We start from the raw sequence: 16,960 nt of genomic DNA on the forward strand, positions 1-16,960 counted from the left end.
ATGTATGTATGTATCTTAAGCCTTATAATGAAAGACCCAAAAGATCTATTATGGGATTGCACAGATGTCTTTATTACTCAAAGCAAATGAATTGATTTTCCTTTAGACAGCACTCCACTCATTTATACATACAGTAGTTCAGTGGATTAAATTTACAGTGAATAACTGGAAAGTTAGTCTCCATCATTAGTCACATACTCACGGGTGGACTTCCAAATTGCCTATTACACGCTAGGTAATAACAATCGTGTATTTGTTGGTATCTTTCCCTGTTAGCTTAAGATACAGAACTTAGCCATGTGGTAAATACCTGAAAATGATTTTAAGTTCTTATATTTCTTGTGTAGATCTTAAAAGTGATGGAGAACTTACTGAGAGGTAAAGTAGAATTTTGTCCATCGGCAGATGGACAAATAGAGTTAGAAAATGACCCCACCTTTACAGAAAGGAAAGAAAAACTCATCCTGTGATTTCTCCTTATTTGCAGGTATCCATACCGTGTAGTCTTACAGTTTTCTCAGGTGGGATGCAGGGAGGCGAAGTAGTAGAGTAGACCGGGTAATCTCAGATTCTGAGCACAAAGCTGAGCCCCTATTTCATGCAAAGAGCTCCCATGCATACAGAGTAGTGTTTTGTGATTAGAATCAGGAGCTTTTGGAATGTTTTGCTTTTTCTCTGGGCAAGTTAATTTATCCAGCATATGCATTTTTTTACATTGCTTATGCTTTGCTTTTCATGTTAATGCCTCAAAAAATACCAAGCTGTATATTGTAATGTCTCAGTGGTAAACTGGACACTTGCCTTTCTCGCTATTTATAGGTTTGAGTGAAAAACTGAGCATGTGTGTATTTTTAAATCTCAGATAACTTAAATTTGCAGAAGTTGTGCCTACAAGCGATTGAAAGTATATGCAGGCTTTAATAAAATGTAAAAAGTGAACACAATACTCAAAGCTGTTTCCATAACATTGTAATTTTTTTTATAAATTAGCTATTATGTATCTAGTAAAGATCGGGGGTGTTCATACTTTTATACCTCTATGTAAATAGACACACTAGAATCCTAACAGGTACCCCAGATAAACTTTACAGGGCCAAGCAACAAGTAACTTCAACAACAGTGAAAGCAAGTACCTAGAAACTTTAGAGTGACGGGTGACTTAAAACTTACTAATGTGAATATGAAATACGAAAACATACGTACATTAGTTGCTTGTTCTCCCAAGCAAGACTAAAGAGTGAGGATATCCTGTTTCCTATGTAGCTCACATACTGTTCTGTTCTGTGATTTTTTTTGCTCCTTTGGAAAAAAAATAGATATGTACAGCCTTCTTTAAGTTACGAATGTCTGGAGATAATAGATTCCCCTATTCCAATCTTCCTTCCATTGCAGAAGCATGAGGTGCATAGAGCAATGCAAGGATCGGGGACCAGTTCAAGATAAGAAAATAGAATGGATTTTCATGTGTTCAGAATTCAGGGTGCGCAGTGGTAGCAACAGCAGAAACCTCAGAGAATCCTGGGACACTAGAGGTTGAGCAGCAAGCTGCTAAGTGATGGAAAAGTGTCTAGTAAGGTCGTTCTGCACTGCCTACCCACCATGATTTTATCCATGCAGTTTCTGTGGCTCATGCATTGCCTTATGACCTATAGTCCTTTTTGCTGTAGGGCTTGTTGCGCAGTATGTTGTCAATCTCATTTACCACATGTGATGTCATCTTAGGGAGGACCTGAGGAGGAGGAGAAACACCAAGGATGGTGTTAGTGTTGAGTATTCAACATTAAGTAGTCATTTCTACTTGCAAAGCCGTAGCTGGAATGAAGCCCCACCCTCATACCTCGCACTGGACAGAGCTTCAAGCCAGTGATTGTGTTTGTTGACTCAAGAAATGAAAACATAAGTGAAGTCTCATAGTAACAGAATAGCGCTCTGTACAGTGGAAATTCAATGTAAGTAATCTACGTTAGTTTAATTTTTAGTAGGTAATCCAGCTGTCTTAAAATAGTATAATTACATTTTTATTCCATTGTATCCACTTAACACATTTTATTTAATATTTGTATCATTTTACTGTGAAATTAGTATAGAAAATTAAGGAACTTTGGGGGTATTAGTAAGCCCTTCAAATCCTGTGAACATTCTATACGTACGAATACACACACATCTATAAACTCAGGTGTGCACACATTTGGACAGGCCGTCACCATCATTGATGCACTCAAATAGCCGTATGTTGCTAGAAGCTGTGACAGTGGATATAGCGTTGATGTAGGACTGAGAATAGAGGTCCAGCTATTGACTTAGAACTGCTGAAGATGTTTGCAGCTTCATAGACTTCCCAGATAGATGGAAGGCGTGGAATTGAGTAGTGAACTGGAATGATACACGGGTAGACTAGTGGGGATGGTAAGGATGAGGGAGAAGAAGCTGGAATATGTAGGGGAGCTTGAATGCCACTGGTGGCTTCATCCTGTGGGTTGTGGGGGGAACGCTAAGCCAGTGTTGCAACCATTTAATACAGTTCCTCATGTTGTGGTGACCCTAGCCATCAAATTATTTTTGTTGCTACTTCATAACTATAATTTTGTGTAGAGAGCCGTGTGGAGTCACACCTGATGGCTATGTGTAGAGAGCTGCGTGGAGTCGCACCTGATGGTGCTGGCTCCCACCCTCCGCGATCCCGAAAGCGAGTGCTCTCTGTGATAATCAACTCCTAATATCAACTAGGCCTGACTTGTGCTATTATCACGCAATGATTATCAGCTGCTTGCATATGCGTGGACCTATGAGCAGTGCCCACCTGGCAATCCAGGATTGGTAGCCCATGCCTACTTAAGGGCTGGGAGAGAGGAAAAGAGAGGGAGAGAGTGAGAAAGAGATTTTACAATTGTTAACAAGGTCCTGAATAAACTGCTTAGCAAGAAGAGCTCCGGTGTTGCGCGTCCTCCTTGCTGGCCGAGGGGACCGTGACAGGTGGTGGCCCATACGGGGACAAGTGGTGCCGCGCGTGTACAGGGAACCTCCAAACCTCTCTCCGTGGAGCCCAGAACTTGCTGCAGTCAGGGGGCGCACCGGATAATCCTCAGGTAAAGACTGGGGATCCACGAAAAAAGCGGGTTTTCCGCTCTCCCCGGTAGAAGGGAGAGCGGGGCAGTATAGCCACGACCAAAGTGGACGGTTTAAAGTAAAACTAAAAGAATGGGATTTTAGAATGGGCGCTTCAACATCATACCTGATTTTTCTGGCTCTTAAAGAGCTGTTAAGGAGCGCATTGGAAAGGTTTTTGACTGAATGTGACACAATTGCTCCTTGGTTTGCCATCTCTGGCAATCTTAATGTGTCATACTGGGACAAGCTTGGTAGAGATCTGAATTTTGCCACCGAACAAGGTACGCTAAGGAAGGGAGTTAGATTCATGTGGTTTGAATTACCGAGACCTCCTGAGTTTGCAGTGGAGTGTGAGTAGCGGCTGCTCCAAGGCCAAGCAGCACTGAGGGTCTGCAAACGCTAGGCCACTCCCAGCGTGTGCGCAGCACAACCGCAAGAAGATCTGTTGGCCTGGATCTCTGTCCCTGCCCCGGGCAACAGGCCGAGATGGGATCCGGCCGAGATGGGATCCGTCTTACCCCGATGGGGTCAGGGCTGTGCTGCCACACCTCCACCTTACAGCTATGTGGGGAGGTAGAGTCTCCGCCTCCCCCACCCCCCACTGCTGCGACCTGCATCCGAGCACGGCTGAAAATGGCAGTAAGAATGCAATGTCCCCGCTCAGCAGGAAGTAGCCAGAGACATTGACAATGTCCAAATTCCCTATAAGATAATTTAAGTGGGGTTCCTTCAGAGCAGCAAGCCTGCTTTCCTGAGTTCTGCTCCACCCTTCAGTGGTTGCAGAGTAGCAAGCCTGCTTTCCTGAGTTCTGCTCCACTCTGTGCACCAGTTTGGACCCAGAACGAATGCAGCTGGGGCTAGAAGGCAGCTGGAGCAGAGCTTTGCTAGGTGGCTGTGGTGGAAGGCACATTGCCTCAGCAGTCGGTGCCTAGCCTGGCGGATGCCACAGCAGTGCTAAGAGTATCAGCAAACGCAACAAAAGCTGGAGCACAGACCCCACAGGGCTGCCCGAGAATGCAGCGTAGCCGCGGGGCAAGGAAAAGGTAATGGCAGTTTTAGGCTCTGCACGCCGCTGAAGAGTCTGACAGAGTGAATTTAAATCAAGAGATTGCCTTATTGTAGGAGCAGGTACCTTTATGTACTGTTTTAGCCAAAGGGTTGGTAGAATACCATAGCCCAAATGGGAGGTTGGGTCTAGTGGTGATTGGGGACCCTACTGCTGGCAATCTCAATACCTGTTGTCATGGGCATTTATCTTTAAATCCTGTGTAAGATCAGACAACCCATGAGAATGCAGCATATGGTCACTTAGCAGAAGCAGGATCAGCTGAGCTGCTAGGGAAGCCAAAGAGGTGCACGAGGAGAAGGTGTCTTCCATGCATTCAGCTGACAAGAATGAATGTGCCACGGGGGTATGGCAGCTGGGGTATGTTAAGAGAGGCAAGTCCATACCCTAGTCTGTCAGCCACCTCTGTAAAAAGGCACCGGACAGGTCTAGTGTTCTCTGGGTGGATGACACCTGGACAGACACTAGTACATGTTCCATTTTTAACAGAGATCAGACCTCTACTCTTGCCTGTTGCTTTGCAAAACAAAAAGGGGGAACTGTAGAGAGCCGTGTGGAGTCACACCTGATGGCTATGTGTAGAGAGCTGCGTGGAGTCGCACCTGATGGTGCTGGCTCCCACCCACCGCGATCCCGAAAGCGAGTGCTCTTTGTGATAATCAACTAATATCAACTAGGCCTGACTTATGCTATTATCACGCAATGGTTGTCAGCTGCTTGCATATGCGTGGACCTATGAGCAGTGCCCACCTGGCAGTCCAGGATTGGTAGCCCATGCCTACTTAAGGGCTGGGAGAGGTTTGTCCTGGGAGGGAGGAAAAGAGATAGAGGGAGAGAGGGTGAGAGGGAGAGAGAGAGAGAGAGAGAGAGAGAGAGAGAGAGAGAGAGAGAGAGAGAGAGAGAGAGAGAGAGATTTTACAGTTGTTAACAAGGTCCTGAATAAACTGCTTAGCAAGAAGAGCTCCGGTGTTGCACGTCCTCCTTGCTGGCCGAGGGGGACCGCGACAATTTTGCTACTGTTAGGAATTATAAACATTTGATATGAGACCCCTGTGAAAAAGCTGTTGAACCTTCAAAGGAATCAAGACCCACAAATTGAGAACTACTGTTCTGAGAACTTGGTCCCATTAGATACCTGGGGGAAATTGGAAGGATGAGTTGGAGGAGGGTGCAAGGGATCAGGCATTACAACACAGTCTTAAGGGACAGTACAGGACTTAAAAAGGCTAGTGATAGTGGAATGGGAAGTGGGGAGTCTGGGAGTCACTGGAGCAGGATGTGTTGTGTGCATGTGGGCTTCCTGTAGAGCTGACATGCATGTAGGCCGCTGCTTATTCCGGGCCAGCATTTATTAGACGTAAACCAAAGGGTACACATAATACCACGAGACAAGGGACAAAGACCAGCTTTTTCTCTGGAATAGCCTGACCCTGTGTAGAGAGGCTGGGTAAGATGCAATTAGGATGACCAGTTCTGAGGTTTGGGCCTCACACTTTGCTGCAGTCCTACTGGCCGAGGTGACCTTGTCTCTACTCCAGGACTGTCTTAGCAGCCTGGGGGCTTGGCACAAGAGTGTAGCCCCTCCTCCGCCTGGGAAACTTGTGGTTCTGGTTAAGGCTTTTCTACCTGAAGCTGACTAAGGAGTTTTGTTTCCCCGCCAGCTAGCTCTAGAGTCTCAGGTTCTAAATAGCTAGTGTTACTTGGAGACTTGACAGTGAGACTGGAGGTCATAAACTGAATTTAGTGGAAGAAAACTCCAGTGGGCTAGCCATGTGAGACAAAACAACTCGTCAAAATACATAGAGCTAGGAACAGTGAAGACATTAAAGTACTTGAATAAAACCTGGAGATGTGTGTACTGTTAAAAGTCGAGTGTTTTCTAGAGGAGCCATACTTCCAGAATTCCATGTGAAATCACTCTTTAAAAACACTGTGGGTACTTTATAACATCTTAAACTATTATGCAGATTTAATGAGATTAAAATTGTACAATTTCTAAACTATTGTGCGGATTTAATGAGATTGCACCAGTTGTTCAGCCTTTATTGTTACGCTGCCTGGAAGACTCAGCAGTTTATGGGGGAAGTTTGGCTAGTGTTGCTGGGACTGGGTGTCTTCAAGGAGGCCCTCTAGGACTGAGTTCTTTGAGGATGATGGGGATTTTGTAGGGTGGACCACTATTAACTGGGATGTATGTGGGGGTCGGGTTTGAAGTGTTTGTGGTGACTGGAGATTAGAATCCCAGGGAGAGGGTGTGTGTGTGTATATAAGGATGTGTGCACCTCTGTGCCATAGGCATGTTCTGTTGTGCAGTGCAACTACTACTTTTCCGGTCTTCTTGGAATTTTCCTTTCCTTATGGCGGCCAGCACATTTTCTGTGCCTTTGCAGCCAGTCCCATCGTCAGTGTTTGGCTTCCACAGCTATCATTTAGTCTACTTTTCACCACATCCAGGGCTTCCATTACATCACGTCTAGACTCTTCCGTGCTGGTGCTCGGGGTTGAGAAGGGAGTTTGGTAAGCCCTTGTGTTAGCAGTGAGGCTGCCTGTGTATCATCCCTTTCCTTTGTCCTTTGGGCATGAAAGTACCCTTTCCCTCACTACCCAGTGGGCTCCTCCAGCTCAAATCTAGGGCTGCTTCTTCATGCCTGCCCCTGGCTGTGACTGCCCCTGGGATTGGAGATCATACTGTTAGCATGATAGGTATTCTGCATTTTTCTTCCTGCCAAGATTTTTATCTGTCCCTCCCAAATCTACAAATCCACCCACTCCACTTCTATTGCCTAGGTGATGAGCACATTCTGCTTTCCTTGGGGGCAGCCTCAGGAATCTGGACGTTCACATGGGAGCACATCTGTTCTCTTTAAATCCTGTAAAGGATCCCATACCCATAAGCTGTGTTCCCTCCCAACCTAGGTCCCTTACATTGCTCTATCTGTTCCTTGAATATACTCTTGGGCTGTGGGAAGGCATGGAAGTCAGTCCAAAGACTCAGAATAAACATCCTATAGGGAGGGGCTTTTGCAAAGATACTATGTCAAGTAGGCCTACTTGTTTCTCAGTTGCTGTTTGGTACCACATTCTGTTTGCTTAGTAGCCCTGAAATATTGTACATTTTTTACCAGTCTCCTAGTATGTATGTAAGCTTGTGGAAGACTGGACAGTATCTTGTGTCCTGTGGTTTTGTCAGTACCTCTTACATAGTAAGAGTTCAGCTTTAAAGTGAAGATTTCTTAATTTCTTCTTTCTTAGCCCACCAGCGGTTTGAGGGCAGGATGTCACTCATACTCATTACAGTAACCCAACTGGCTAGGTGCCAGATGGAATAAGTACCCGGTCTATGAGTGGAATTGAAACCACTGAGTCTAATTTCAGTTCTTTTGGGTACAAATGCGCCCCTACCCCATCATCTTTGTGTAACTGTATCTTTGGCCAGTGCATAACTGAAAATGAACGGAGATGGTGTGGCTCATTAGAGGAGGCATTCCTGGGGCAGGCAGGGTCAGACCCGACAGAATCCAGGAGAAACTGGCTGGGCAGGGTTTGGGACCAGGCAGAGAGCATTACCCCACCTCCTGGTCCTGAGAAAGGTGGTGGCTAGGCAAGCAATCTGTACCATAGTCTCCAGCGCATCCTGGTCTGTTTCTAAATGGGGTTTTAAATACTCTTGTCTCCACCCTCCTTCCTGGAGAGCTGGCAGGGCTTGTCTTAGGAATAGATGGATAGAGGAGAAGCCATGACATTATTCCCCACAAGCAGAAGGCAAACACTGTTTGTTTCAGCAGGCTATGTCTAAGTAGTGGGTAGGCTCAGCCTAGGTGTCAACAAAGGGGGCAGGCTCAGGACTGAGACGTGTTGAGTGGTGAAGGACCCATCCCATCAGGCCACTAACCCCGCCCCTTTCCTTAGATGACCTGGGCATCTTCTGTCCTTCCCTGCGTATTCCCCAGATGCTGCTGCAACCTCAACCCAGCATCCGGCTTTCAGGCCATCCCTTGGGGGCAGATGGGCCTCCTGGAATCTCTTCTAGGGGGAGTGATCTGAAAATTCCAGACAGGAATTCACTCCCCAGATACTACTGGAGTAATAACTAGGGTCACATAGTAGGAAGTGGGAAATCAGTGGGGAAGAGAGCCAGAGGTCTCTGATCTTCAGCCTTCCAGTCCACACATCTTATCCTGATGTGATGAGTGGGTATCACAGGATGCTGTCAGATGACCGGAAAGGAGTAAGTCGATGTGGTGGGCTGGCAGTAGTTTGTGACGGGAACAAATGAATCAATGGTGTGTGCATATCATCTTAGAAGTGTTACATACTCAGGCGGGCAGTTAAACATACTTCTGTGGCTAGACCTAGGAAACCGTTTGCTGGGTTTGACATTGGAATGCCCTGCCCCACAAAATATGAACCACTGTGGAATCCGAGAAACGTGTTTGTTAAATAAGCAGAGGACAGCCCTAGATCCCATGTATTGTGTAAGCGTGCTGTTGCTGCTTACAGCTTCCTGTCCCCCAATACCTTGTCCAGGACACTGCCTGGGGACACAGTGTCGCATTCCTGCAGTTTGCTGGAAAGGGCTGCAATACTTGCCTGAATGGCACCGAGGTTTTCAATGAGCTGCTCGGGGGTGGATGATCCCAGGAGCACAGAACTCACACCCTCGTTTCTCAGGCACCATGCTGGAAAGAGCAGAGCACTGGGTCAGGATTATTGGTGAACTCAGAAGCACCAGGTACAGCTATGTTGTAGCCAAGATTTACTAACCTCTGTGTGTGTGGTGGTGGTGGTGGTGCGGGGAGATGGAGGCCACAGTGTTCTCTGGGATTTAAAACTGGGACACCACCTCTTGTTCAGAGCCTTCATGAAATCAGTCTGTGCGTTTGAATAGTAGGTTTGTTCTCAGGTACTGGATTATTAAGTACAGTTAGCTGCCCATCATAGGAGTACCTTGTTCTGAAAATACCTGGTACTGCTCAACGACTAGTCATGTCTGGTCCTAGTTTCTGACAGGCGTCCTTTCTGTCCTATATACCGTGTCGCTTTTTCTCTTCTGTCTTTCCCATTGATTATCTCAATTGCTTTTTTTTAAAAAAAAAAAAAAAAAAAACTCTCAGAACTCCAGTCCTCTGCACATCCCATCAAAGCTGACCCTGTGTTTTCTACTTGGGGGTAGCGGAGTGTTCTGGAGAGAACCATAGAATCTTGAGGTTTGGTGCCTCACATGTCCCCATCCCCTTTGCTGTCTTGTGATTGGGCCTTATCCAACTAAACCTCTCTTGACCCTTGACCATCTCTTTTTCCTCAAATGGTAAAAGATCTATTTGGGGGCTGTTTGTGGGTTTTTTGAGACAGGGTCTCTTGTAGCCCAGACTGGCCTCCAGCTTGCCTGCCAGGGATGACCTTGAACTGATTTTACTCTAGAATTATAGGCATGGGCAGCTGTGTTGCCAGGATCTCTGCCCTAAAGCCCTGTGTTCACTCTCAGTGAACACTCAGTTCACTTTCCTTGAACTTCATCTAAAATATTAAATCCACCAGACAGAATATTGCTCATTTTTCTACTTAGTTTTCACAGTGATATTGTCCGGCTGTAGAAGAGGTTGACTGTTATTTTGGCCTAGGGCCACAATGCCCTGAATCCATTTTCCTTATCTTGGATTAATTAAACATTATTCCTCTGTCCCTTGAGTGTTGTTTCTTATTTTTCTTTGTCTACAGAGAATACTCTAAAATCGCTCTAAAATAGATGACCTTTGACTATATTTTCCTGGACACTTCTCCAACTTTTGAAAGTTCTGGAAGGTCAGTTTAGACTCCTGTATTCCCCTTCATCGTGGTCCAGTCCCTTGCTGACCCTTGTTCTGGAAGCCACGGCCCCCAGGAACTTCCTGGTTACAGTGAACAGCCTAGCATGGATCTACATTTCTGCTGGATCTTCGGACACCAAATGCCTCTTATTGCCTTGCTTGGCCAGTCTCATTTGACTCTGTCAGCGTCTTGGCCCACCAGTCTAGAAATCTGGGGTCTTTAGGGATTGTCTTTTTTTGTTTCTACCTTCCCTTTTAAATTCCGTGTCTAGTTGTTTATCCTGCAGTTCCTCTCATCCACCAGTTCTTAGTCTTTGCATGTAACAGAGTTACGTGGGGGCTTGTAACACGCCCTTTCTGTGCCTCACGAAGCATGTTTTACTTAGAAGGTCTTCACTTGAGATACATGCTTCTAAATACTTACTGGATAACTTTTTCTTTCTTGTTTATGTCCAAGCTGACCTAGAACTTTCTTTGTAGCTCAAGGATGACATTAAACTTCTGATTCACTGCCCCTACCTCCTGAGGCCTGGGTCACACTTATTAAATGATTACTGGAGAAACAGGCATAGATGTTGGATTCATCTCCAGCACTTTTGCCTCCTTTTCCTCAGCGGCCTGCTGTCAGCTGGTCCTCAAGGACGCAGACTGGCCGTTGAGGCAATCACTGAGTCCTTCCAGGTGGTCATTTCAGCACTCCCCCCCTCCCTTTCCCCCTGTCTTGCCTTTATTACCTCCGCTTTGCACTTAGCATCCCTTTTGGAACAAGTGGAAGTTCAGTGCAAAGCAGTGAACTGATTTCAGCAACACCCTGTTCCTCCTAGGACTGCAGGGCTAAGAGAACCCGCTTTGCAGAGCTGGGCCATGGGTTGCACCTGCAGCTGATTCTTCCTAATCAGCCTGCCTCACTGGGCATCACTGGCAAGCACATCCATGGTGCCTGTGAGCTGCGTGCTGGCTCCTGGGCATGTGTGCAACTGGGAGCACCATGCAGATCCAAGCAGTCTGTTTCCTGCTGGAAGCTTCCCCTCCCCTAGTCACGCTGTGTCCTTGGAGATCAGAGGCATTGAGTCTGGAAATCATTCCTTTTTGGGTCTTAGAATTCTGTGGATAAAAACAGCTGCTTGTTTGAAAAGAAAGATGACGGGCAAGAAAAACATCTATGGAAGTAGTTCTCAGTTTTCCTAATGCTGTGACCCCTTCATGCAGTTCCTTGTGTTGTGACCCCCGCAACAAAATTATTTTTGTGGCTACTTCATAACTAGTTTGCTACTGTTATGAATTGTAACGTAAATATAAGATATGCAGGGTATGGGATATGCAGCCCCTGTGAATAGCTCTCTTGGACCCAAGGGAGTTGCGACCCACAGGTTGAGGACCTAAGGCATAGAGGGAGGAAAAACCAGCATCCATCAATTTAAACCCACATTCTGTACAAAGGGTATGTCACGAATATCTAACTTCCGGAGGAATTCTCCCTAGGAAGATAATGTTCTCCCATTTCTTCCAGACTTTGATATAATCATCTTGGTATTTGTGGGGAATTGGTTCCATCCTCCCTACAATGTAGACACACTCAATTCTGTTTTTTTTAATTGTTTTTTTAAATGGCATATTTGCATACACGCTCTCCTGTATTCTTTAAGTCATCTCCATATTACCTATAATGTCTATTATAATGTAAACGGTTGGTTGACTTTGTGGATATGGAAGGCCAAGTGTACTCAATTCATGTTGCCACCTAAAATCTTATTTACTATATAGTAGAGATATTTTCTTGTGTGTGTTAAGAAAACCTCAAGCCCAGTATGTCTGGTTCTATGTAAATACGCCCTATGACTTCTGGAGATGGAGATCAGATCCAGATTGTTAGCCTTGGCACTGAGTGCCTTTACCCAGTGGGCCATCTCTCCAACCTCCATTTCCATTTCGCTAATGCCATTTGCTGTAATTTTTATATTTCTAACCTCAGCAGAGCCAAGCCATCAACAAAAACTTCTTTGCAGAGGCCTTACCCTGGCCTGTTGATCTCTCTAGGTCAGCGTATCTGATCTGCTGCTGTTTCTTACTAGGACTTTTCCCCTTAGAATTAACACCTATTTTGCTCCTTAATTCTTAGTTACTGTGCCAGTTGTAGTAAGTCATCCAGTGACATCTGTGAGCCAGGGTTCCTCATAGCATGTATCTCACGGGATTATTCTGAGCCTAGGACGCTGCGGCAGTGACTGTGGAGTGTGCACGGCACAGCCTAGCACTTCGCCAGCCCCCGCAAGTTTGAATGCTTTTGTATTCAATTTGGGGTCACTAACCATGTGTGACTGCTGAGCTGAACGTGTGTCACATGGAAAATAGATGCTGTGATTTGAAAACAGGCTGAAAAAGAATATTTTAAAAACCTCAATTTTATATATGTCTAAATGGTAATATGGGGGTAGATCATGTTAAATAAAATGGATTATTAAAATTAATTTCACTTCTTTCTGTTTGACCTTAAAAATATTTTTTGAAAGCCGGGCGGTGGTGGCACCCTCCTTTAATCCCAGCTCTCGGGAGGCAGAGGCAGGCAGATCTCTGAGTTCGAGGCCAGCCTGGTCTACAAGAGCTAGTTCCAGGACAGGAACCAAAAACTACAGAGAAACCCTGTCTCGAAAAATCCAAAAAAAAATTTTTTTTGAATTTTTTATTTATGTGCGTGCGTGTGTGTGTGTGCGTATGTGTGTGTGCTCATGCGTGTGTGTTTGTGTGAATGTATGTTATGTCTTCAGGTGCCTGTGGAGGCCAAAAGTGGGTATTGAGCCCCTTGGAGGTAGAGTTACAGAGGGTTGTGAGTTGCCAGAAAGTGTTGGGAATCAAACTCTGGTCCTCTGGAGGAGCAGCGAACACTCTTAACCACTGAGCCATCTTTTCAGTTCCCGTTTTACTTTTCTTAATATGGCCATTGGCAAATTTGAGACGAAACAAGTATTTCCCATTATGTTTTAGTGGACAGTGCCAGTGCATGTGGTTTTGGGCGGCCGGGACCTTTCACGGACTACACAGCATGAGAACAATTTTCATGGCTGTTGAAAAGTTTCCAGGGGAAGCTGCCCTTGCAGTATCCGCTTTCAGTGTGCACGAGCCAAGGGCCTCTTTGAAGCCCTGTTTCTCAACCCCTTACCAACCTTGTCTCAGCAGGGGTAGGAGCTTGTCAAAGAAATGGTGCCACTGGGTAATGTAATGGCACAGTTCCCCTTAGACACTTGAACATGTGTGTTTTGTCTTTTAGTTTTTTTATTAAAGTTTTTTCATATATTTTTATCATTTTCACCTTCCAACTCCTCCCAGGTCTTTCCTATCTGTCTGCTCACCTAACGCTGTTTTCTTCTTCGTATTTATGCAACTGTCTTATAAGGGAGAAGGGAAAGGAAAGATGTTGTGACATAGAAAAGTCATTCGGGAATATCTTGAATAACTCCCTTTCTGATGCATGTACCAGAATTACCAGAATTGATGCTTCTGAGATCAGCCTGCCCCACGGGCGACATGTGACCATGGTAGGGTGTCGGTCAGCCACAGAAAAGTTCACTTTTAGTCATCTCAGTGAAAGTTCCCCTGTTCCAGGCCTGCTCTGCCATCCCCAGTCCTTCTCTTACCCACAGCCAGCTGAGGTAGTGTGCAGCCCAGGCGCTCAGCAATCGGAGAAAGGTCTTTTAGCTTGTTCTGCTGCTTTCTCCCTTCTTCACTTACAATTCTTTCCTTCAGCCACTGGTAGCACTGCGGATAACAATAGCACGTAAGCAGTAGTGTCTTGTATGGGTACAAAGTCAAAAGCTGCTAATTCAATAAAATATAAGAACCCCAGGGTGAGGCTGGAGGGCTCATCAGTTATGTGTGTCTTCTGCTCTCTCAGGGCATGAGTTTGATTTCCAGTGCCCACAACCACGTACAACTCTAGCTCCACTGAGCTCCCAAAGTCCAAAGAGTGGGAGGAGTGAGAATATGAACAAAGAGGGCAAGACCATGATGGGGACACCCGCTGAAACAGCTCACCGGAGCTAATGGGAGCTCACCAACTCCAACTAGACAGGGAAGGAACCAGCATAGGACCAAACTAGACCCTCTCTGAATAGGGGTGACAGTTGCATGGTTGGGCAGACTGCAGGGCCACTTGCAGTGGCACCAGGATTTTTCCCTACTGCTTGTATTGCCTTTTTTGGAAACTTATTCTCTTTGGATGGATACCTTGTTCAACCTAGATATAGTAAGGAGGGCCTTCTCCAAAGCTATGTACCTTACTCCCCCTGAGCAGCTTTGTGCCAAAAGAGTTTTCTGCTCCCTGAAGATCGTTGTTTTACATCATTGTAATAACTGTCATCTCTTTTGCCTTATTCTATCCCTAACCTCATTGTTATTTTAAAACATTTTATTTTTGCATTTTTGCATACGTGTGCCAATGCTCTTTGAGGCTGTAGAGGATGTTAGAGCCCGGAGTAGCAGGCAGTTGTGAGTTATCCAATATGGGTTCTGGGGACTAAACTCAGGTTCAAGTTTAAAACCTGAGTTTTTAAAACTAGGTTTTAAAAAGCAGCAAGTGTTTTTAATCACTGGACCATCTCTCCAGCTCCCTAATACAATAATATGATAATTATAATCATTATGATAATAATGATATTATTATGGAGACTTTGTGTTTTGATGCCAGTGATTAGAATCAGTAGAGTAAGAGTTTAAAAGACAACCAAGGAAACTTCTTTTTAAAACATGGAAAAAGACTGACCATGACCTGTAGACTGTTGAATTTACTTTCCCAAATATGAAAGGGCTTTGGGAATTTCCCCCAGTCCTACTGGCAGAAGGCTCTGCTCTTGCAGGAGATGAGAATTAATCCTCGGATAGACAAGGCTAGCACTGACCAGCAGTGGCTGAAGGGAAGGACTGAGGGTCCGCAAGGACCGTCCTCTTTCCTTGCACCCATGGATCTGAACCTTAGAGGCAGCAGGAAGCTCTGCCGCTAGCAGTGGGCATAGGCACTCTTCCCGGGGATTTCAATAGGCTGCTGGCTTTAGTGTTTTCTCATCACTCTAAGAATTTCCAAAGAAAGGGCTAACCACATTATGTTTTATTGTGATTTTTGGAATAATTTTTACAGATGTGAAAAAGAAGGGCAAGCTGCCCCAGTTCTGTCTGCTCCTAGATACCAAAGGCTTATGGTCTGGCTCCTCACTGGGGACTTTGCTTGGGGAAATGGCCAAGGCGTTCCTAACTTCAGCACTGGGAAGTCTCTGATTCTTCCAGAGGAAGGGTGTCAACATGTTCGGAGGTGACAGCTGGTGCTGGGGTGGATGGCTGTGGACAATGAGCACATGATTAGGGCCCAGGCAGCCTTGAGTCAGGGTGCTGCCATCCCTGAAGAGCTGTGGGATGTGGGAAAATATGTATGAAATAGGAAAATACCATTAATCCTTTCCTAAATTTCATAATTTCATAATCTTTCAGAGAAACAGTGTCTCTTAGTGTGACTCAAACACAAAGTAAGGAAGTAATAGACAAATGCTTTTGAACATACTACTGTTCATATGTGAGTGTTAACACACACATACTACTGTGCATGTGTGAGTGTGAGCACACATACTATACATTTGTGAGTGTGGGCACATACTACTGTGCATATGTGAGTGTGAACACACATACTATTGTACATTTGTGAGTGTGGGCGCACACATACTACTGTGCATATGTGAGTGTGAGCACACATACTACTGTGCATATGTGGCAGTCACGTGTCGCTCTCTTTGTTGCTCACTCCTCTCAGGCTAGTTGGCCCTTGAGGTTCTGGAACGTTCCTGTCTCTGCCACCCACATCACTGTAGAGGTGCTTGAACTACAGGCACACGCACCATTCCCCGTTTTGCATGGGTGCTGGGGAATCCAAGCTCAGGGCTTCAGTGCAGCAAGCACTGTACCTACTGGTTATTTTCACGAGTCTTTCAATATGACTGGTATACATGCATCTCTCTCTCTCTCTCTCTCTCTCTCTCTCTCTCTCTCTCTCTCAGTTCTCCCTCTCTCCCTCTCTCACACACACACAGTGTATTTCAATCTTAAGAAAAAGAATTTTTAATACAATATTTCAAAAATAGAGTAGTTCTATAAAAATGATAAAACTTTTTTTTTTTGGTTTTTCGAGACAGGGTTTCTCTGTGTAGCCTTGAATGTCTGGGAACTCACTCTTGTAGACCAGACTGGCCTCAAACTCCGACTGCCTCTGCCTCTTGAGTGCTGGGATTAAAGGGGTGTGCCACCACCACCCAGCATTAAATCAAGCATTCCTAAGGTACATGGTACATATTAAAATCTCATGAACTTTACGTTTTGGAAATAAACAGCTTTAACTTCATTTCAAATAGGAAAATGTTAACAGTGGGAAGAGATGAAATCTAATTAAAATATTAATAATGAAAGTGACCCTGTGTTTTGCAAGAAGGTTGATGGTGAATTTGGTCACCACTGTGGATGGGAGGCACAGTGCTGGGGATTCTGTTGCTCCATCATGGTCCCCTTCACATGTGCGTCTGTGGAAGCCCCTGGGGTACTTCTTGGACATCAGGGTTATCCAATTGGTCTCTGTATCCCGACACGATCAACACAGACAGTATTGCTAAAGTACTAATTAATTTATCTTATATTTTGGGTTATCACGTTCACCCAGCATTTATTGAGTTGTGCCTAGGCTCTGTGATAGGTTAGAGGGTTTTAGCTCCTCTCTTTGAAGCATCCACAACTCGGTATCTAGGAACTGAAGTGTTTTGTAGATGAGTGACCTTCATGCTTCAATAAATCTCCTCACAAGCCGTGTTTGTAGCACCTACTTTATGGAAACCAACAAAGTGGTGGACGACTGAGCTGAGCAGTGATTTTTCTCTTTCGGCTGCTGTTGCTGGACTCACAGGTTGGACATCGCCAACTTTGACCATTCTTTTCTGGTCTGAAGCTAATGAAT

General features: G+C 45.2%; 1 protein-coding gene across 2 annotated transcripts in view; it reads right to left on the reverse strand.

Moving 5' to 3' along the window:
• Positions 1-56: 56 nt before the first annotated feature.
• Positions 57-16,960, reverse strand: part of Kcnab1 (potassium voltage-gated channel subfamily A regulatory beta subunit 1) — a 332,096-nt gene continuing 315,192 nt past the window's right edge. For both annotated transcript variants that reach the window (XM_057757376.1, XM_057757377.1), the window contains exons 12-14: positions 13,614-13,734; positions 8,765-8,853; positions 57-1,729 (exon numbers count right to left, since the gene is read on the reverse strand). In XM_057757376.1, coding sequence (XP_057613359.1) covers positions 1,640-1,729; positions 8,765-8,853; positions 13,614-13,734 — 300 coding nt within the window. In that variant the 3' untranslated portion in view covers positions 57-1,639. The remainder of the gene's footprint in view (positions 1,730-8,764; positions 8,854-13,613; positions 13,735-16,960) is intronic.

The sequence above is a fragment of the Chionomys nivalis genome, chromosome 24 (genome assembly GCF_950005125.1).
Source record: "Chionomys nivalis chromosome 24, mChiNiv1.1, whole genome shotgun sequence".
In the NCBI taxonomy this organism is placed as follows: Eukaryota; Metazoa; Chordata; class Mammalia; order Rodentia; family Cricetidae; genus Chionomys; species Chionomys nivalis.